Source organism: Cyanistes caeruleus, chromosome 2, assembly GCF_971803275.1.
Source record: "Cyanistes caeruleus chromosome 2, bCyaCae1.hap1.1, whole genome shotgun sequence".
Lineage (NCBI taxonomy): Eukaryota > Metazoa > Chordata > Aves > Passeriformes > Paridae > Cyanistes > Cyanistes caeruleus.
In genome coordinates, this window is record NC_141702.1 from 49,207,576 (window position 1) to 49,230,681 (window position 23,106).

General features: G+C 38.0%; 1 protein-coding gene across 4 annotated transcripts in view; it reads right to left on the minus strand.

The window, feature by feature from the left end:
• The window catches only part of CEP85L (centrosomal protein 85L), a 136,220-nt gene that overhangs the window by 16,623 nt on the left and 96,491 nt on the right, over positions 1-23,106 (minus strand). For all 4 annotated transcript variants that reach the window (XM_086876882.1, XM_086876883.1, XM_023924121.2 and 1 more), the window contains exons 4-5: positions 11,053-11,174; positions 169-286 (exon numbers count right to left, since the gene is read on the minus strand). In XM_086876882.1, the coding sequence (XP_086733008.1) occupies positions 169-286; positions 11,053-11,174 (240 nt within the window). The remainder of the gene's footprint in view (positions 1-168; positions 287-11,052; positions 11,175-23,106) is intronic.

Genomic DNA, 23,106 nt, shown 5'->3' on the forward strand with positions numbered 1-23,106 from the left:
GGTAAACTACAATACCAAGAAGGTCTTCTCTACACAATTTGCAGCTATGCAATTACACAGCCATCAATAATCACAAAAGCTCTACACTTTGTCCTGCAGAAAATTGTGAATATGCTTTTAGGTACAGTGCAGTGGAAAGCTTTGCTGAAAGAAAAGTATTCATCCTACCTGTAAGTTAGTCAAGTATGGCTCTTCGCAGTTCACAAGATGGCTCAGTCGTGCATGTTGAGCTCGTATTTCATTCTCCCTTATCTTCTGATGTAAATTGTTAATTTGCTGATTTTGCCTGTAATACACAAATTTAATTTGGGAAAAAAATTGAATGGAACAGAGATTAGAAAAACAGAGATCTTAAGACTTATAGTGAAGAATACATTAACAATGGTATCCAACTATCCTCATCTACACTAGCTGTGGGCTTTTTCCCACTGCAGCCAGACTGCAACTGTAGAAATACAATTTGAAAACTCTATCAATTTTGTGTGGGCTGAGGGAGGCTTCTGTTGCCATTTGCTCCTAGGGCTGGAAGTATAAGCAGGAAAAAGCATACAGAAAGCAGAACAAAATCAAACAAAAATGGCACATTCATTTCACTTGGCCCCTCTCTTTACCAGAGCTGACTTCTGACAAAAGTTGAAGAGATTTATAAATCAAGGGGAACAGAAAGAACTTAAGAAGAAAAGGCCATTATATAAGATAGTCAGCACAGCTTCCTTGCAAGGTCTTGCTTTTTGCTTTACTTTAGACTTTCTCAATCAACTACTTTACGTAAGATGTACCTTCCCCTAGGGTAAAATACTGCACTGTGCCCTAAAACAAGTACCATGCACCAACTGCTTGGCCAGTGTACAGCAGAAACAGTATCAGCATTGTATCATTATTTAATTATAACACAAATTGTATCACAGTTTAAATCAGGACCGCATTTGAACTAGGCAGGACTGCGGGGCAAACACCTGCCAGGTCTCTGCGAGGCTCAGCCTCACAAGGTGTGCAGTAACTCTCCATGGAGCAACAGGCACCTCAAAACCTGACCCCAGAGTGGAGCTGTCAGCACCCACCAGAAACACACAAAGACCTTCTCAACAAACTTAAAACTGATTTTGTGCGCTCCGTTAGTTTTCACTTTTCTTTCTTTTTTATCCTAGGATGTATTTGCATGCAAGCATGACATTTTTTTCTCAGGGTTTCACCTCTAAGCATGGAGCATGACTGGCTTTTCTGAAAACAATGACGCTGAACCCAGGTGACTAAACCAAATCTTTAGAGGAGATAAATAGCAAATACAGGTTAACTTCAAGGGAAAAGACCTGCCTGTGCACACACTGGAAAAGAAAATCCTGCAAAATATACAGGAAAACATGAAAATCTGTTGCTTTTTCTAAAATTTGGAAGGGTTGTGTTTAGGAAGAGCATCTTGGAAACATTAGCATGTGTACAGAAAATATGCATTATATAATCTATAAACTAACATGAAATATGTATTAGTTGACTACAACTACAACTGCAAATTTTAATAGGATGCCAAAACCCAGTTGAAGGGACCATTTTAGCTACTCATATTCTTCTAGTCATCAGCCAAGTGTACCCCTACATATTTGGGGTAGAAGAGGAATATTGTATTTTTAAAATACTGAATATAGTAGAAGTTACGCATTTCTCAGCTAGATGGGCTAAAGAAGACATGATGAGAACATGATTTTTTTTTTCTGTTTCCCTAATTTTATATCTATAAAGAACAGCAATGAATGGAAAACCAGTACATGTATGCTGCCATTTGTTGCTACCTTAGAACAATTTATTCAACATGAATGATTAAGGAGAGAGCAAGTGAATGTATTTATGTGACTCTGTAGCAAATCTTAAAGTATTTTTTATCAGCACAGGTGATTTTGAGGCTTCCCTATTCCCTCTACTATCTAGACTGAACAAGCTTGTACAAATACAAAAGGAGTATGTGACATGGGAAGACTGTGTACAATCCTGGTTGTCGTCTGCAAGACAGCACTACAAACAGAAAGCTTTCAACTTATTTTGGAAGGTTAGGTATAGGAATATGTTCTTAACTTGTAAGAGGCCTTATAAAAGCCCGAGAGTTTGCATAAACATATGAGAAAATATTAAGTCTTGATGACTTCTGTGCATGCCTGGTCACAGAGAACAAAATTATTTAGTGTGAGTTATCCAAATCTATGAACTGAAGCAAATTTTCATTTTTTTATCACCTTATTACCTCCTAGACAGTTCTATTAAAATTTCATTGTTTAAAAATTATTTAACCACTTGTCACATACCCCTTGAAAGCACTATATGATTTTCAGTTTATGGCTGACAATAATTTAGCGGTGCCTTCCTTCCCAGGCAGGATTGCAAGAGTCTCAACACTACAGTCTGAAGGATATGTTTTAAAATATTTTTGAACTACCGGTGCCGTATTTCCTTTCATAATCCTTTCCCCATCCTACAAAATCCCTATTGGAAAAAAGGAGACAAGATAACCCGAGATGTGACATAACACAAGGTTTAACTAGCTTGCTTCTTTTCACTCTGCAAAGCACGAAACTCTCCATCATTATATAACCGTACAAACAAAACACACTCTAGAAATGTTTTAAGGCTGTGTAGACCCCAAAACTTCTTCACTTAACTGCCTCTGTGAAAACAACATTAACCTCATGGCACCAAGAAACAAACATTTTGCTGCATAACCAGTGACTCTGAGCTTCATTTAAAACAAATTTTAAAAGGAACACTGTCCCCAGAAGCCACCCTATTACCAATCTATCAGCCCAGCACCTCAAAAAAAACAAAACCAGCTACAGTCAGCCTTTAGCATTTAGCTACCTCCAAGTTTTTGTCAAGCTCCTCAACACTTAATGCCTCCAGAAGCCATCTGAGTATATGTGGGCACAGTACAAGTGGGCCTGAGCTCAGGGCATGGGGGAATCTGACAGGAATACAGCCTTCAGTGCACAGAAACTGGACCCCACCTCACACATCTGGCTTCAATCAAAGTACTGTACCTAGGTACCATGGAAACTGCTTTCCTTCACAAGGTCCTTATTTTTTTTCCCCATAAGTGAGTGTTACAATTTCATGTTGACAGCAAAGAAAGAATTACTGGTGTACTGTGTGAGTGTCATGGCACTTCCTACTTGGTTTCATTCACCCTCTTTGTCCAAATGCAAAAACCACTGTTTTACTTAAAGCATCTGTCTTGACACATCCCTTCCTCTTACACTCAGGCTAAAGTAGAGGAGAACAGGAGACAATATCCTGATACAAAGTAATCAACCAAAGGGACTCAGAGCCGAGAATTTTGTTAAAAAAGAAAATAAATAAAAACTAAAAAAAAATGAAAGTAAATCAGAAAAGGCAGGATTTGATCTGAAAGAATCCTTTCAGAGGGACATTTTAGTGTTCCTTATTTAAACTGATCTTCCAGAAGAAAATGGCATTAAAAGATGAATAAATTGTAAATATTCTATCCAATCAATTAACAGAAACATAAGACTAATAACATAGTTTTCACAAACACTTCTGACAAAAATCTTTCCAGCTGTCCCTCAAGGTGTAATATTATTTCCAGAAACTGGGGGTGGCAGTGCAGAAACAGACAAAAAAGAATCAAAACTCCCCTTGAGGTAGGAGAAGACTGCCTGATACACCGAAGACTGTTGAAGTTACCTACAGAAGAGTTCTGCCCTGAAGACATCTTGCATTCTTCTTCAGATATAATGATTTAAAGGCTTTGTGGGTTTTTTCCTTCAGAAGCTAACCTGCTTGCTATATTTTCATAATTTTTTTTTTTTTTTTCCATTTCACTGATACACTGGACTATGCCCTTTCACTCCATTTTTTGAACCTCCAGCCATTTATAAATAACCTGAGATCAAATCCTCCCTGTACAGCTCCCAGGTACATTCCTTCTGAGGGAGCTCAGCAGAAGTGACAGGTTATCCAACATACAAGACTCAAGTGATGGCTGTGTACAGCTCTATGGTCTCCTGAACCAGCTTTTATGTCCCAGTTCCCATGTGTTAGCTATTTACATTCTAGCTATATTATTTATGGAAAGCCCGATCATTTTCACAAAGTAATGACTTTGGCTTAGTTCCCAGTCTTATAAACGCGTATTTTGCTCCCTTTTCTTACACTACCTGGAACATTCTTTATTTTCGTAAACAAAATTTCAAGGCTTCAGCCATGTTTCATATTTCAGATCAATGATACTTTGTTACAAAGGGAAAGTTAAAAACCTGTCATGGCAGGTTGTACCATTCTCTCGCCTTTCCCAAAATTACCAACTACCAGCCCTACATGAAATCATAACACTATACACTAGGCTACCAAAGATGCTGATTCTGTCTATTTCTTTGGCATTTAAGGAGAATAGTATTCCTTATCTGTCTTTCTGCCTGCCACAGATACTTCCATTCGTAATTCCCCCATCCTATGACTCTACTTACAAAACCGTCTAGAATTCAGAGGAAAATTTCTGATGCTACTTGACCCTAACTGAATCTATTGAAATGAGCAAAAAGAAAGCTAGAGCCATAACAATGAAGTATCAGTGGGAAGAGTGGGGGAGGTCTCTCTTTTGATTCAATTGCAGTTCTGTCCTTTAGCTCAAACAGTTCCCTTTGAAAATTCAAGTCAGCACAGAGGATGTGGGACAGCAGAGAATAGCACTTAGCTCAGTGTGCACAAGCCTGGATTGTCTTCAGAGACCAGCATGAACAAACTGCTTAATATACAAACTGCTTCCCCTTAAGTCTCAAAAATATCTGTATGACATAACTGATATTCACATAATTTTCCTCACATTCACACAGGACAAGTGTGACATATACTTACACAGACACTCACATATACATTTGTCTGGAAATAAACCCTATTTCTTGAATCTGGGACCAGCTCACCCATTCTCCATATGCTCATTTTATCCCTTACTTACTGAAACATGAAAGAGCCTTTAGAAATCCACATCTGCCAGAGAAGCACTTCGTCTCCCCAACTTCTAAGCTCACTTAATTTCTAATTAGCTAATTTAAAAATCTAACACCTTAATTTCCAATTAATTTTCTTAATTTCTACTTACTTAAATTAAATTTCTAAATTAACGTAAATCTACGTCTCACCTTCCAAGACAAGATCAGTATCTTCAAACAATTCAGGGACTTTAGAACAGAGCTTCCTCTACTACAGAAAGGACACTAATAACTTCTTAAGAAACCAAATTACAATTGTTGCTTACCTTCAAAAGTCACAACTTAACATGAATTTTCTGCTTTAGGTGAAAATGTCTGAGCAGATTTCTTCTGAATTAGGATACAAAGTAAACTACAACATGGATCCCTCTGTATTACAGCTATCATTTATTCCATATTGCAGCTGGAGATAGGCAGCTTGTTTTGTTGCTGAAGAAGTTGGATACAAATTTTTATATCCCTTTGTTTTAGAGGCAGAATCTCTTGGGACTAGAAGTCCAAACGTGCAGAGTACTGATAGGGAAAGAGATCCTTAGTACACAAAGTCCTAAAAACAATGTGAATACGTTTTCCGGAATTTGGAAGATAATGCCAAAGAACGCCAGCATCAGCAAAACTCATGAGAAAAGACCTCAAATTTCGTATGCAATAAAGTCTCCTTTTTTTGTGAAACTGTTCTAAATGAACCTTTCTTCCAGTCACAGCAGAACTTACCTTGAAGGGAAGATGGGAACACTACCTTTGGGAGTCAAGACATGATCTTTGATCTGGATGGATTGGTTTTTGTGGTATTTTAGAATGACTTTTCTGAATTGCATTAACTTTGAAATGCTTGCCTGACCCGCAGGATCTGAGCTAGAGCTGAAGCACGGCAGGCAAGAACACAGACAGCAACTCTACTTTCTCAAAAAGCCTTGGACTACTTAATCAAGGGAGTGAGGAATGAGAGTGACACAGACAGAAATGTCGCTTCAGAGAGAGGATTGCACTCTCCCTCCTATGCTGGGAGCTCCTCAACTTCTGCAGTCTCATGGCAGGACAAACAGAGAACAACTCTTGCACCTCCCCTGCAGTTCTCTGCCAAATACTAGAACTTCCTAAAATTATTTAAATCTATGGAATACAAAATGGTTTAGTACCAGTTCCACAGAGAAGTATCTGGGACTGCAGCTGACCAGAACTGCCCAATGTTGTACAGCAAAAAGCAAACACCACAACCGTGTCTGGTTGCCCAAGGGAGGCCTCAATGTCCAGTTTGGACACTTCAGGGAAGATGTACTCATCAGCTGTAGAGATCTCAAAGAATAATAATGACTTGATGCCTAGAAAACATTACCTAAGGACGGAAGATTAAGTCATATTAGTAAAAAAAATTCTAAAATTTGAGCTAATTAATCACCAAACTGCCCAACCCAGAAAGTCTGTAGAGCAGCTGGTATTGAAGATACCAATAGGGTAAGCAACCAGAACTACTGCTTGCCTTCCCTAGGGCCTGGCAGTCAGATTAAATAGATAATTTCCAGCCCTACGTCCTCTCATTATTGCCAAGATTTAGGTTATTAGATGAAAACTAATTCCATCAATGTAACTAGCACTTACATCTGACAAAGTGACCTTTTAAAACAGCTAAAATAATTACTCTGCAACAAAACCTTCCAGAACTTCTACCAGCTCAAGACATACAGAAGTCTAATCCACAAGTTACCTGGGGTTGATACTGGAAAAGATAAAGGCATCTTTTTCACACTTTTATTGGAAGCAAAGTGTATTTTACACAGAAAAACACTCTGAGGAGGTTCCTTGCAGCCCCACTTATCGCGCAGGACTCCCTGCTGTATTCACGCACACTCACCACATGCGTGGTATAAAGATTTAGGTTCCTCAAAATGGCATCAAATTATCACCCAAGTGGATATGCTAATGCTGCAGATCTTAACAAGCCAATTGAAATTAAAATAACTACATCTTTATACTAGCATTAAAATGAGCACTATCAGAGCACATACAGTTTTCGGTCCTCTACTGAAGTCAGGACAATTTGATACAAGGCGAAGAAAATCTACTTCTCTTGTCTCAGTGAAAACATATAATCCTAATTCAGATATGGAATTAAAAGTTAATGATTTAGCAACTGTTTTAAGAATGTACACGTTATGCTCTGAGAGATAATAGCTATTCACTAAAATTGTACTTCCAAATCTACCTTTCCTTAAAAAGCTGTTCAAATGCTCTTATGCTGTCTGCAAGAGAACACTGCATGCACAGCGTTATTCTCAGCAGCTTGTGTCATTTGTCCAGATATTTGGCATTTATTCACATACCTACTACATGCAGCCCCTGTTTGTGCCACATAAACTCTGCCAGGACCACACTAGAGACACCTACAGTGGCAGGTCAGTCTCAAGATTCAGCATTGCACCAAACACTGCAATTTCAGTGGTGTTAATGTACTGAACAGAGGAGCAACATGAAGAATTAAAATGTGATGCTGTAATTTTCTAAACCAATACAAACACTGCTGGCTCCCTCTGGTGCTAAATATAATGCAGTGTTACATACTAAGCTGCCAGAGAAATAAGGCAATGATATAATCCAATTATTTTGTACCGTTGGTGACAGACATGGTAATAACTGTTGCAGCAGCAGATTTTCTCTTACAGACTACATCCTTAAGTCCTCATTCATGGCCTGTACAACAGTTCTTATGTGGAAAAAAGAGACACACCTTTAAGAAGTGCCACTGTGTTCTGGTACACACACAAAGAGCAGGCTTGCTTGCTTGCACCATGTTTTCACTTCCTGAAAGTAGTCTTCCCCTCATTTTCATAAGAGAAGACTTGAAAAACATTTCAGGTTTCTACTTATTAAATTAACAGTGACCCCTAGAGTAGTTTTAAAAAGCAAACCCAAATCACTTTTAAACCAAATCATTTAGGCTGTGAACTACTTAACTAAATGCTGAACAGACTATACAAAATACATCAATTTAATTTATCTGTTGCTAATTCTGCTGTTCAACACAGTATACAGATAAAAAAATCAAGGTACTTGTTCTTTTCACTGGTTCAAGTGGCTGTTTGGGATTTTAAAAACTTAAAAATGCTTGAATTTCTAGTGACACACTGAAGTATTCACATATTATTATTCACACTATTAAGCATTATTTCTTGAATTTTTTTGTAACTGTTGGAAACTTACTTGCAACTATTCCTATCTATTTCCAATGCAAAACAAGGAAATTTAATAGTCTAATCTGGAAGGGCTTAATTTTTTTGCCTTTTTATCTTTGTGTGGAAAGAAGGGAAGCAGGCAGCGTATTTCACTTTCCTTCTGCTCTTCCTCCCTTTTTTTATCAAGATAAAAGTACAACAGCCTAAGGCCATTTCCTACTTATTAACAGATTTAAGCACTGCTATGAAGAACAAGGTGGGTGACGTTAACCTCCTCCACTTCCTTGACAAGTGGGACACCAGTACAATTCCCAGCAAGAGTGTTTAACTCTAGAAAAAAGGTAAATGACCCTGTGGGTGAAAGGGAGGCTGGTGACAAGGGCAAGAGGGAGGTGTTCCTGGTGTGCCTCTTTTCATCCAGCTGTTCCTTGTACTTGCCAGATGCAAACAGCTGGGCCCAGAGCACTGTACCAGCTGTACCAGCACTGTCCTGCTCCTCTGGCTACTAGGCAGCAAGAGGTTAACACATTTCTCCTGAGCTTCTGTCCCTTCAACTACCACTTTGTAAATTCAGCATATGACTTAAGGAGACTACACCTTTTAAAACTCACAACCTTTTAAAACAGATGTACAAAGGGCCCTCTCAGCAAACACCTACTACCTAACCTCAGTCAACAAATTACTTTCTTCTACATTTCCCCAAAGCATGAATTCTGTAATTTAACTACCACCATGTTGAATTAACTACACTTCAGCAAACTTTATGTTTTTAATTTTAGGTCACAATTCCCAAAGAAATTCGAACTCTGAAAAGAAGTTTAAATTAAGCTCAGGAAGACCAAGAGCTGGAATACTTAGGTTTACTCCCAAACACCATTCTGAAGCTCAGTGCAAGAATGCCTTGTGCTCCCATGTGCTAAATATAGGTAATAACACATTTTCACTTAGTGCTGCTTTGTGCCTTGGAGAAAGGTAGTTTTCACACTTAAGCCAATTAACACCACATCTAATAAGAAATGTAACACTAGTGCTTTTTAATGGAGCTCCATTTCAAGGTTTTTGCACAGCAGATATGTAGCATTTTCTTTATGAGTGAGATCAAAAGTGGTTTTATTTGTCACAGAAAGCACAACCTCTTCTAAAGAAATGAAAAAAAACAATCTGTTGTAAAAACTTTGTAAATATGCAACGTCAATTTGTACTAATCTTAAAAATACACTGATTTTAAATGTTTTCATTAATTTTAAAGTAACTTTTCAGGCAAATAATTTACTCAAATGGGATTCAATACTCAAAGAAGAGCCTGTTCTGTGATGTATTGCTACACGGTGTTGTTACAAATTACAACATTAACACCAGGTATCTACTTGAATATGTAACATCACTTAAGTGGTCTATTCCATTTCAATAGCTTCCAAAATGTATTTTGCCTTTTCATCTGAATGAAAAGAAATCTAAACTGAGTGAATCCCGAAAGAACTGTATTCATTATCAGTAAGTCACACAAAAGAAATTACTTGTACAAAAAAAAGAACTAGCGCACTGCCACTGGGTATCAAGAGATAGTTTTTCTTCCTCCATATGGACAGTATCAAATAACATTAGCTAGCAGTCAGGTTACAGTCACTTCAGAAACTTCTCCCTTGACTATAAACACATTTCCAGCGTGAGAAGAGCAACACCAACTGCATTTTTAGCAGCCAGTGTATAACAAGCCTTCATGTGGAATGCACAGGAGAAGCTCAGCAGAGGCACTGAAGACCACCCCAGCCACCATGAGCGATGTCCTCACAAACAATGCTGACAGCTTGGGCCCCAGGAGGTGGACTGCAGGTTTGCTACTGCAGCATTACTGCTGACATAGCAAGCCTGAAAAACACCACCGTAATTTAAATGGCCTTTAAGCAGCTGATCAAAAGGCTCTGACAGAGGAGATGTAAACAACAGCTAAAGATGTTTCCATTTTAACTTCTTGCCCCCTTGGGAGATCACCACCTCCGAAGGAGAGCTGGCAGAGTGGGATGGTGATCCCATGCCTCAGTTCCCAACTGCATCCCATCTTTGCTGCTGCAGCAGCTGGTAAACACACACTAACATCCTACATCAACTGGGAACCCAGTGCCAACTTCCATCGCTGAAATGCCATCACAGGTACTGCCCAGAGTGCTAAGGGACAGAAACACCTTTCAACCACTGCAATTCCTCATTCTGTTGCAATAGAGGAATGAACTGATCTTGCACAAGCATTATCATCCTGGTACTAGAAACTTAACAGTGGTGAGTTGCTATTAAGGCCCATTCAGATTGACAGCAATTCTAATAAGAGGTTATATATTTATTGGCATAAAGATAATGAATTTAATTATTTAACATTTTTTTATCAGAACAATTTGTATGGGGATTTGAATAGGATTTTACTGTTGAATATTACTACAAAGGCCAGTTTCTCAGAGTTTTATCAACTGGCTGCAAATATATTGAATTTCTGTACTTGTGATGGAAAAGAAAATCAGCCCAGTGCAGCTGTACAGTTTTCATCTTGCAATTCACTTCCAAGACCTTACAAGCAGAAAGATGTCCTATACAAACCTGCAGTCTGGTAAGAAGCTAAGAGGGGAACCTGACAGCAGAAGTGGCTGTTGGATTCCCTGTTCTTTTCCACTCCAGAGGCATTAAAGCTCCTAAATACATTTCCAACTTTGTGTAAGACTTTAGGCCAGCTGCCAGTCTTCTCTCCTAGCAGGATAAGCTCCTACACATTTGTGCATAAACAGTGGTTGGATTGAAACCTAACAATTTCACTGAGTAAGTACCTCTCCTGAAAGCCAGCTTTTACACTCTAGCTTTTACTTCATCTAATCTAATGAATGCAGCAGGAGCTGGATACTTACCTATCAATCACAAACTCCTTCTGTCTTAGCAGCCCTTCTTTAATTTTCATTAGAGATTCCCAGTTGCTGGAGTCCTGATAGCTGGTAGCTGGGTAACTTGAACGAGATGTTCCAGGTGAAACCTGCATAAAATAATTTTAACATTAGCCCCCAAAACAGTGGAAGTAAATAATGTCCTACATATTACAGCATTTCCAAAGTGGTTTGTTCCTACAGAAACCTAAACACCGTTTTTCAGTTTAATTCAGATTTGCTTTGTATAAAACAACTGGATTTATAAACAAGTTTCTGGAAACAAACTTCAGCTCAGTGTCACTGATTTTATCATTTCTCTACTGAACAATTCATAGCTGTGAACACAGTTTGGAATGAAAAGCTGATTTAGAAATAACTACATCATCTCAACTCCCACCTGTAACGATGGTGTACAGAGAAATTTCCCTCAGTGTTTGTGCACTTTCAATACGGAATATGGGAACATAATTCTGGCCAAATTGTAAGAGAATAAAGCTTTCACAACTAACAGATTTCAGGCTTTCTATTAATTTTCACAAAAACCAGGCTTCATGTCTCACAACAAACTGAAGGCAACAACTGAACTGAATATGAACCAACAAACATCATGGTTCAGAATAAAAGTAAAAAAGCCTGGGACATTTCATTAGGAAAGCATTCATTAAAATTTATTACAAATATTTGCATCAGGAATTCACATAAGGGAAGGTTTAAACTAGAACTTCTGAGATCAAGCTCAGGGATCCCAGCATCATCAATTAGAAATTATTAATCATCAGTTAGAAATTATTAAGAAAACAAACAAAAACCGAACACCAAAAGACATCAACAGTTCTACATATTAAATACTGCATGCCAATTAAAACCAAAATCTAATCTGGTGATTTTTTTGTTGTTGTTATCCAATAAAACTCAGGAAAGATACCTAGTCATGATTTTTCTTGTAAGTAACACACATGTACAGTTTTTACAGTTTAAGGAAGCTAAAGCTTATTTTGCCTGGGTTGCTCCATCCAGACCGCATCACTTCAAAATCATTTCTGGTGTTTACAGAATGCCTTGGGATTGTCACATACTGTTTTGTATTAGTTATACATATGACTGGCTGAATTGAGGCACCAGGACAAATGTATTACAGTGAAAGTCTCTCTTAGTGACTTATGCCATATCATGCAGTACAAAGTGACAACATCAGGAACCATCACTGGACTTTGTGTTATGATTTTTTTTCCCTTTGTTTTTCCCACTACAGTGCTGATGAATGCTTTCCTACATCCACCTCAACACCATTACACTACAGTGAAAAAGAAGAAAGAAACAGTCCTTATTGCAGCTGGGATTAGACCTTTACTTTTCAGAGCCAGAATTTCTTTACTCAAAAGAAAACTCACAAGCATTTGACATGATGAATAGGAAATATATGGCTTCATAAAGCCAAATTAATTTATTGATCATAATGAATTTTGTCTTTAAGACTGAACTATAAAAATGAAGAGATTAAAGACAACTATTTAAATATGAACCTATCTTAAATCATTTGGGAAGTTACTGGTGGTTTCTCTACGAGAATTCTTCAATGCAAGACCCTTACTTGAATCTAGCACCTCTGCAAACAATAATTTGCAATAAAATTTAAAAAAAAACCCTTCAAATTTGGTACAGTAAGTAATTATACAAGTCAAATATTGTAGCTGCTGAAAAGCAATGCATTGAGTTTTGCAAAGTTAAGAATAGAGTGGTATTTTGTGAATTATATGCCAACAGTAGTGTGTTAGTTTGGTGTTTTTATTAAATCTAAAATGTAAGTCCTCCATAGATGACTCACTGAGATGCTTCAACTTTGGAATACACCCAATCCTATGGAGTATATATATGCTGCATACATATACGTAACAACAAATAAAATACTATTTTATTTATCATACAATTGTGTGCTTCAATTTTTCACTCTGAACAAACGGAAAGAGAAACAAAAATGCTTGATATCATGTTTCATCCAATTAAAAAAAAGAAAAAGAAAAAGAATATTCTAAAAATACTTCTTAGCACATCCCAAAATAACAAGACACTTCACTCATTTATGAGCACATGGTGTTGACTACTACAAACAGCTTTCTAGCTGCTTTGAATTGTGTGGTAGCACACAGGCAGTCCGCTTACGTGTGAGTATCTTGTCTCCTAAGGATATCGAACCAAATAGTGAGACCAGATACACTTCCAGGAGTCATATTTAGAAAGCCATCCACAACTCCAAGCCCTTAACTTGAATCATCCACAACTACAAAACAAAATACCATCTGGAAAGACACAGCATTCTTTTCTATCTGTCCTACGAAACACAACTATTTTTGTCACCTGGCACCTCTTCTGAGAGTATCAGCCTTGTCCTGAGAACACATGTTCTGTGAGAACAGTATTCTTTGCACAGTGACTTCCAAAGGTCCTCACTAGCTTGTTTTGTGACAAAGGCTTGGCAAACCTTCATGTCACTGCTGAGGCAAAGTCAGCTGCTGGGGAAAAAAATTAAAGTAAGAAATCTTTGCTGTACTAACCTAATACTGCTGGAACAGACATTTCTGACTGGTAGTTTTATGTTTATTATGAGTGGAAAGACAATTTTTCTTTAGACAGAGTGCAATAAGATTTCAATAACTGAGGTCAAATATGGCTGGGTTTTTAATTGTGCAAATTAAAATTGTCTTCTCAAACATGCCCATAGCTTCTGCCTGAAGCAGATCAGTGTCTCAGCACACAGAGTAGCCCAGCATTCCATGTAACATGCTGTATCACATCAAATGATGTCATTTACTATATCACAAAGTAAAGGTGAAGTCCAAAAATGTCAATATATACTTAATCTCAAGGAAAAAAGAAAAAACCAAAAAACAAACACAAAAACCCCAATGGATCTGAAAGGGTTTTTTCATGAAAGCTGCAACTTGAATAATTTAGTGCTGGTGCTGTCCACACTACAGCTGTAAATTTTCACAGTCCATTACTAACAACTAGCAGAGCACCAAGAATTATGCCAGGTGAGTGATCCCTTCTGGACAATTCTTACACTGCCCTACACTACAATAAACTCCTGTCCATAGGGATCATTCTTCTCTTGCTGCATTTTACAGGCATTGCTCAACAGAAAGATAATTCCTTGTATCCACAGCTAATCCAAGGTAAAGTATCAATACAAAACAATATTAGCAGGAGCTAAGGATTCCTTTTTTGACTGACAGTGAGGAAACAAATGTGGATGACCCCCCAGGGATATCACTGGATAGATAATGTGGGAGAAAGAAGAGGTGGATGTGGTAGCAGCAAGCCCAAATGCACTCTTGTCACAGAGATGCCTCCTACTTATGGGTCACCCGTGATAGGAAAATATTTAAACCTGCACAGGCAGAGCAGCAGTCACTGGGGAGCTCGGTAACTGCTCCCCACTCTAGGAAAAATTATGTACCCATCCCTTCCTCCCCACCCAGATTTCTTCCTAACATCAAACTGAGCGTTTCAGCTCAGAACATCTCTGATAATTTAGACAATCTCAAAACATCGGTCATCCTTTTGCAGGTGAAACATGACAAGGATGGTGGCTCTTATGCAGGAAAAGCAAAACAAGACCCTAATTTTAAGGAATGATTTAAAAAGAAAGGCTGTGCCTTACAGAAATGCACTAGAAGAGCAGCTACAAAACTGAATCCTCCACAATGTAACAGTTTCTGAGCTGGTACACACAAGAATTCCTAATTTGTGGTATCTGTATCTCACCACCACCTACCTACTGCTCTACTCTGTTCCATCTTTGCCTTTTAGGGAAGATAGTGTTTCTGCTCAGCAGGATATAATCACTACAATTCTTGGCAGCAACACCTAGGCTATATCACATTTTGCCTATGCTTTCACAAATTTCCAGTAGTCACAGGGGGAAGAACCCTTGCACTTGCACTTTTATTCCAGCCATGGTATATATGGCATTTTTGGGGGAATTTCTTTAATGTGGAAAACATCATTAAAATCAAAATTGAAAGACCATCAAATGGTGAGGTACTCAGAAATACAGGTGTATTGTAGAGAGGTTAGCAGTGCCAACAGCAAAATAAAAATCAATAAGGCTTTGAAAAAAATCCCAAACATATACTTTATATAGACGTGCAGCCTGCAAAGTAGTTAATATAACAGAGACCACAACTAACAGGGAAAAATACACTCGACAGGAGTTTACAATTTAACCTGCCTGAAAATCAGCTTAATGCAAGTCAGGATTGCCTGTATATGGGATGTCAGGTGACAGAAAAAGGGGTTGAGGAAAGGACAAAGCAGTGACTTTAAACAGCTCTGGCATAAACCCAGTTTCAAGACTATGTCTGGTAGTACAATGTGAGGAACCAGAAAGTCACTGGAACAGTAAAACATGCCCAAAGAGGAGAAACTTTCATGGCTAAAAAGCTTAGAAAGAGTGATTTATGATAAAGAGTGAAATACCACAAAGACTGAAGAGACATGAAATCAGATAGCAAATACCTTGTTTCTTAGATTGAGAGTCCACGTAAACTAAGGTTGATGGAATGAAAATGGAGATATGGCAGTCTGGGATTACAGTATCAGGAGAAAACAAACAAAGAAAAACCAGCAAACAACAAAAAAACCCAGAAAACCAACTAAAGAGATGGAGAAAGGTAGCAAAAGCATATCACAAACAACTGAGAGAAAATCCAAACTTTAAGATTTTAGAATCTGCACTGGATTAAGTTTAGGAATTGAAGGGTAAGCCAGTCCTTACTTGATGACACATCAGGACTTACTTTGAGTTAGGGTTAAATTATGTATTCATGTGACACACTGACTACACTATGCCAGGAGTAGAATAATCACCGTTAGGCATCAACCTCATTGACAAAAATTCAAGAATCAAAATTCATTTTAAAAGGAATCACCTCAAAGATATATTTATAGCCAGAGCTGAACTGCATGGATGTCACATCTGTTATATGACTTTTTAAAGCTTTTCCAATAAAAAAATTAAAATGCTAATGCTATTCACAGACACCACCACTATAATCATAAAATTTAAGAAAGTGGAAAGCTTTCAAAATGGAGAAGAATAAACAGTAATAGCATTCACATGCCTTCTAAAGGCAGCACTCCCTCTAATCATTACACTTTTACTAGCACATTTGTTCAAACTTCCTTCACAAATGAAATCCCCACTGCACACAGGGCAACACACTTAATTCAGACCTCACAGGTTTTACTCTCCTAAGCCTGGGAGGACTCTGAAGGTCCTGCAAGTTACTGTTATTTGTATATTTATTTCCTCCCCAACATTGTTTATACTGCAGCTGAGGCTTCTGAACTTCATCAAGGTCAGGTCTGATAATCACAACAAGGGAGTAAGACGTGGTCCCTTTGCACAACATCTTACAAATGAATTAAGAGCAAAGCACAGCAAGTACATGGTTGCTGGGATACGACAAGAGATGGGAGAAAACAAAGGCTAAGGTCAGGTAGCTACATGGAGGAAAAAAAATTAAATGAATAAAAAACAAGCAGAGATTTTTTTTACTGATCGCATAGTTACAGGGTTTTGATAGCAACCATGTGGTCACTTAAATGTGGCATAAATATACACTGCTATCAAAGGGAAGGGGCCTGTTCTCCTGCCTCTTCTCACCACTTCAAACATTCATACCTTTCAGCTCCCTCCTGACAGCCCCAGTCCTACACTCTTCCCTCCATCCCACACACATGAAGGTTATTTGCATCTCAGACTCTTATCAGATTCATTGTACAAAGCCATGTGAGATGTAGCACTGGCACACACTCCTAAGAGGGAAAGCAGTGTACAAGACAACACATTTTGCCATGGCACAGCTTTGTGCTGGATTAGTATGGACATGACCACAAGCTGAATTATCTCAACTCCAGGCACTGCCAAACTCCTCCAAAGTATATAGACAGACTATTTTCTAAGCTTCTGAAAAAACCCTATTATGCAGTAGCTATGACATTATTAAAGTTGCTAGCCAAGACCTGGTGTTTAGATAAGCAATCAGTTCAAGAAAAGGAACTTGCACATGAAGATGGCATAACAATAAAACCAAAAGCCTCCTGCACTTTATTATTTTTCAACAAAGTCCTGCCTGTGTTGGCTCTGAATTATGACAGCACACACAGGACCAGCAGCACAGTCCTAGCCTACAGAGACTGTGTGTGTAAGATCCTTATGTGTTCAGAATATGCATTCAGCAGGGGATCCTGAATAAAGCAGAAATATAGCAGGGAATTTGTAACAGAAGTGAACTGGAATTGTGGTCACTGCTTACTGGCAAGGTTTTGTTCCTTCTAGCATCCTTGATGGTACTGTGCAAAAACCTCCAACGACAAAGTCAATAGATTAATTCTGAGAAGAGTTTGAAAGACCCCTAGGGATGCACGTTGTTAGGGCAGAGACAAGGGCAGTCTCCTAGAAGAGGCTGCAGCCACTCAGCAGTCCTCCCTGACTTTCCTCTCTCATCTCTGTCCCCTAAACTATGTTCCTGAAGGGTGAAACTGGCACTCCCAGGGCTGCACAGAGGATAATGATACACCCTCCTCTGCTTATCTTCCTCTGAACAACCACACTTCGCTTGCTTTTATGTGTTGTTATAACATTCCTTCATACTCTGTGCAACACCAATATTATTTTTGTCATAAATCCCTTCCATTTATATTCTGGCAAATGTTATGAACACAAAACACTTCTAGGTGCCACTTAATATGACGTTAAAAGCAACAGTGCCTGGAATTTTCCACTGATAACAACTGGGTCTTTCCTAAGTATAGAAGCACTTGTTTTATTAAGTGTTCATTTTATCTTCCCACTGCATTGAAATTCAAATGGTCTTTACTATAAAAAAAATTTAAAATATCTGGAGATGAAAGGGAGCTTCACAAGAACTTTTTTTTTTTAGCTTTTAGTTGAAGTTTCACTGTTAAATTCATTATTTCTTTTTGTTTCTTATTGTTTCTTATTCTGTCATGGAAAGCAAAATTATATAATATAATGAATAACTATAGTTATTCATAAAGATCATAATTTTATGTGCTGCATAAATACATGACATTCACTACAAAAAATATGAACCGTACAAGTAAGACAGAAGTAGCTTAGAAAAAAGGAATAGTTGGCAAAAATTAATCATGAATAGAAGGACATGTAAAATATATGTGATCATATGATCATATATATGATCAGGCAAGTTCTGATCATTTATAAAAACCTTTAAGTTAAATGTACACTGCTAATACCTACAGATACTAGTTTACTGAATGCCAGTCTTGATGGCTCACTGGAAGTCTTGATCCACTCATGGCTAAAGAAGATGCAAAAAGGGACCTAGAAAGCAGCCAAAAAACATCTACTTATTGCCAGACTGCACAAACTTTGCAAGGATGAGCAGAGCTGGCCATCAATCTTGCCCAGAAACTAACAGGAGTTCCTCCTGTAACAAGAAGGTAACAAAAAGAGAGTGCAACTTGGGTGCATATTAGAGGAAAAAAATAACAATGCATTCTTACGCAGTAATTAGAGAAGAAAACTTAGAAAAACCTTGTAAGCACAGAGCATCAAATTCTCTAAATGAAACATGTAAACATACTGAAAGAGAGGGAATCCACTATGAATTTAATATGAGGCAGGAGCATACATTTGGGGAAAAGTGATGCTCTTTAATTTCTTTATCTAGGGTCTTGATTTTTCAAATGGAAGTTGTTGAGATTCTGTGAAGGGTGTTGACCCCTAAACCAGAAAACTGAGCCTCTCATTTCCTGCATTCCATTTGCTTTAGCTTTTCATGACTTTACAAGAAACATGAGCCATGTGTGTAATACTCAGCACAATTAACTGAAGTTTAAAAGAAACAAAAAAAAATCCCACAAAAATAAAGCAGAAACATTCAGAATATTTTTATTAGAACAAATCCAACTATTCCCACAAACTCAAGAAGGTACATTTTAGTTAAAAACAATAATCCAGAACTGGTGTCTATGAGTGCTTGCAGAAAGAATGGAGTGAAATTATTGGAACACATGCACTTCAAGTTTTGCAAATGCAGCTTCTGCACATGTTATAGCTGATGGTGAAGGAATGATTAGCTAATACACTCTTTTCCACTTCCTTTTAGGCTGATAAACCAAAATTGTTAGCAGTAACAAAGACATCCCCTCACACACACCTTTCTTCTTCTCCTCCAGCTCTTATTACCACAAACATAGATTTTAAAAACAAGGAAAAAAAGACAAGGATACTCTATAAACAGTGGCAAGTGGGAGATTTACTAATGCCACCTTAGTGGGGATTGGAAGACCAACCTGAGTTCTCTAGTAAAACAGTCTCGTGCAGAATTAATAAGATCTGCGGCCACCAGCACACTGTACAACGTGAGCACAGTGTTCATTTATATTTATTGGTGAATACCTTGAGAAACTTCCATGGGTGAGAAAAATAGAGGCAAACTGATATTTTCTGTCTCAACTCCAAGAATTCTTCCCAGAAGGAACTAGCTTCTCCATCCAGCAAACCAAGCAGAACAGCACACGGACCCACCGTGAAGACTGAATTGCTTCAAGCAGAGATTCTACCACCATCCCTGTAGAGCATCATATATGTGATATATCATCACGTAGACATTTCAGCCACTTGCCCCAGAATTTCAAAAAATAAGAAAAAAAAGGATTTTTTTTTTTTTTTTATTAAACACACAAGGAGATACCATGTACTTGTATCTCTGAATTTCAGATACATTTACAGAGGCTCTGCACCTCTGGCAAATCAGATCCTGGAATGTCAAAAATCAGACATTTGAAAATCCCGGCCTGAAACTTCTGCATCACTGATAAACAGAAGAAATGTTGTTAATTGAACACTGGACTTTGTGTGAAAGCAGCAATCACACAACCATGGTAGGTAGTCACATAATTTGTGTGTGGAGTAAGTGACGGATATTTGAACTGTTTGGCTTCAATCCAGATTGAACCTTTTCCACTTGAGTTTATGAGGGGTACTTGAAACACACTTGTCTCTTGCAAAAGCAGCAGGATGATGTAAGGGTGCATCTAAACATCCGTGTCAGTGTGTGAAGGTGTTTTCCTTCCTTACAAGATAAACTCAGGGGGAGCCCTAGCACCTTCTTTATATAGGCAGAAAGGGTAGAAGTTCACTCTAAAAAAATAAATATCACTTTCATCACCAGCAATTAGTGCTTGTCACTTGTAGGTCTCTGAGTTTCTTACAAAGAAACTAGACTTATTATTCTCATTTGACAGAGAGGAAACAGAGACAGGAACAGAGACAATTTGTCTCTTCAAAGAGCACCAAAACACAGCAGATTCTCTCATGTGGAAACCATTTTGTAAACAAAATACTGGTTTTAACAGACAAAAATGAGACTGTCTCTGCCTAAAGAAAAATAAATATGTTGATTGAAGTAGGCTCATTTAGAAGGTAGGAAAATTCATGTTTCAGAATGAACTACCTTTGTTTTCATTTTCTAATTCACAGAGATGTCAATAATAATGTCATACCAAGTATACAGATGACTGTATTTCAAAACCATACAACCAATTCATTTTCAATAAAGGCCACAAGAAGAGGAAAGCAAATAGTTTCTTCTATAAGAATGGAGTCATAAATGCAGGAAAAAAGCTCTCCATGTCACATCACTGGTCAAGAAGCTACAGAAAAAGCAATCTATGAGACTACACTTGACAAAGCTTCCATGCTCCAGTGACTGACAATATAACTTCCATGAGAAAGCAGCTGCCTGAAACAGAATACATAGTCAGAAAATATCTGCAAGACCAGGAAATCTCTTCTTGCTACTCAGAGCTGGTCTGAAACAAGGAGTAGAGCCACGGTTTTATTTGGCACATTTTGAAACAGAACGAAGAAAATATGGAGTTTTGTTCCTCAAATTCTCAGGTAATGAAATTCAGGATCTTAACTTTTTGGGGTGTTTTTTTGCTGAATGCTTTTTTTCTTGCAAAAGTAATTCTGAACCAGCACTCCACTTCCAAAGAGGGAAAATACATTCTGCTACTTAAATAAACTTCAGTGATTTCTGATGAAGCAAAAAAACCCCTTTGTGTTTTGGCTATGAATTGCATGAAGCAAAGATACAAAGCAACAGAGAGTTGACACTCACCATGGGAATTAGTCTTATTTATAGTCACTCGACAGAGGGAAGGGGAAAAAGACGCCCAGACTTCAGAGCAATGGACAGAACTGAAGACACACACCATTCTGTAACACCAAACAAGAGAATGAAAGGTGTTTCTGGCTCCCACTTCTCAAAGTAGGGCCATGTGAAAATTAGCTTGGAAACTCTTTCAAAGCCTGATTTATGCCATCTCCATGCTGATCTGAATGAAGATCCCCATGAGACAAGATGTTGAGGCCACTGATCTCTACCTGCTGCCCCTCCACACCACCTGAGGATGATCACTGCAATAATCTGCACAAGAGAATCTTTCAGTTCCTAAATGATGCCAAAACATTCATCATTTGGGCAATATTTATGCATTTCTGTTAGGACAACTTTCAGCTGAAGATAGGTAGCAGCAAAAGCTAAAGTCCAACCATTTATCCTCAATTCTGCAGTTACACTTTCAAGTGGAGATTATCCAGCACCACCACTTGGCAACTGAAACACGGTCTTCCAACTTTATCTCTCCTTTATGTGCCTTTGTCCCGCTGTTCATCTATCACTCACAACATGTCAAATAACACAACTAATCTCTGTGCTTCCCAGAACAGTTTATCTGAAAGACACTCAACACAGTTTCTTAGGTATAAGGATCTCAGCACACCACCTAAAGCACATTGTTTAGCTTAACCAATTGAGGACACCAGTAAGAACTAAAATACAGTGTTTCCAGGTGTTTCATAGAAATAAAGAACCTTTACTGTAATGAAGATCATTGAATTTCCTTTCCTGTCTCATGTTGCTATTTTGAAGACACTTGGCATCATTGAAGATAACTGCCAGTAGTAAATTATTTGACCTTCATTAACCTAGCAAAAGGTAAACTTCATTGCTGTGAAAGCTACCAGGTATTTAAAAGAAGACAGCTTTTTGTGTTGTCAATATTTTGTTGCAAAACAAACCACCTACATGGGTCAAGTCTGTGCTAATTGCATTGTCTCCATGTGAAATAACTGCTTCCTAACGGGATTTGGGAAGAGGAAGGACACAGCCAATTTTCAGAGCAAGAGCCAGGCAAAACTTCTTGTTTCCCTTCTCTTCTAACACCGGGTCAAAGCACCAAAGACCATAAACAGGCGTGACTCACTTCTGCACCCTGTGATCTAGTTTAATGGTTTAAGGTTTGTGCCAGTAACAGCAACTGAAACTAAAACATTCAAGATGACCTTTCAAAAAATGTCTTTGGTCCGTAACAAATCAGATGACTAGTACTATCAGAGCATTCAGCATTCCCAAAAAGAGAAATATTTCAGACCAAGTTTTCTATTAATTTGTTTTGTACTTTCTTCTTAATCACCTTGCAATGGTATGCTTTGCAAGCTGCTGCCTCAAAAAGTAATTTCATCTTGTTTGTAAAGAAGAAAAAAAATCTGAAGGTCAAACTAATTTAATGTCTGTCCAATGGTTAGGAAAAGTAAGTATGTCTTGTCCCAGAGAAGAATAACATGATGCAAAGCCTAGATTTCTCAGCAGACCTGTTTCCTTTAACACTAACAAAGACCGTAAGTCTCACTATACAAAAGCAGGAACACCTGCAGCCTCAGAAAGGCAACTTCCTCCACATAAACCAAGAAGATATTGAGATTACAAATGGGAGTGAGATCCACTGAAGTCAGATAATCATTAAAGGTGAAACATATAAGCAAACAGGTCATAAATCTATCAATTCAAGCAAAAAATCTTAAATGCATTAAAAAAGTTATTACTTCTCACTTCATTAGGCTGTCACCTTATCCAGTGTGATTCTGGAATGTGATTAACATCAGCACTGAAAATACTGTTTTTTCTGTACTTTTGAAGG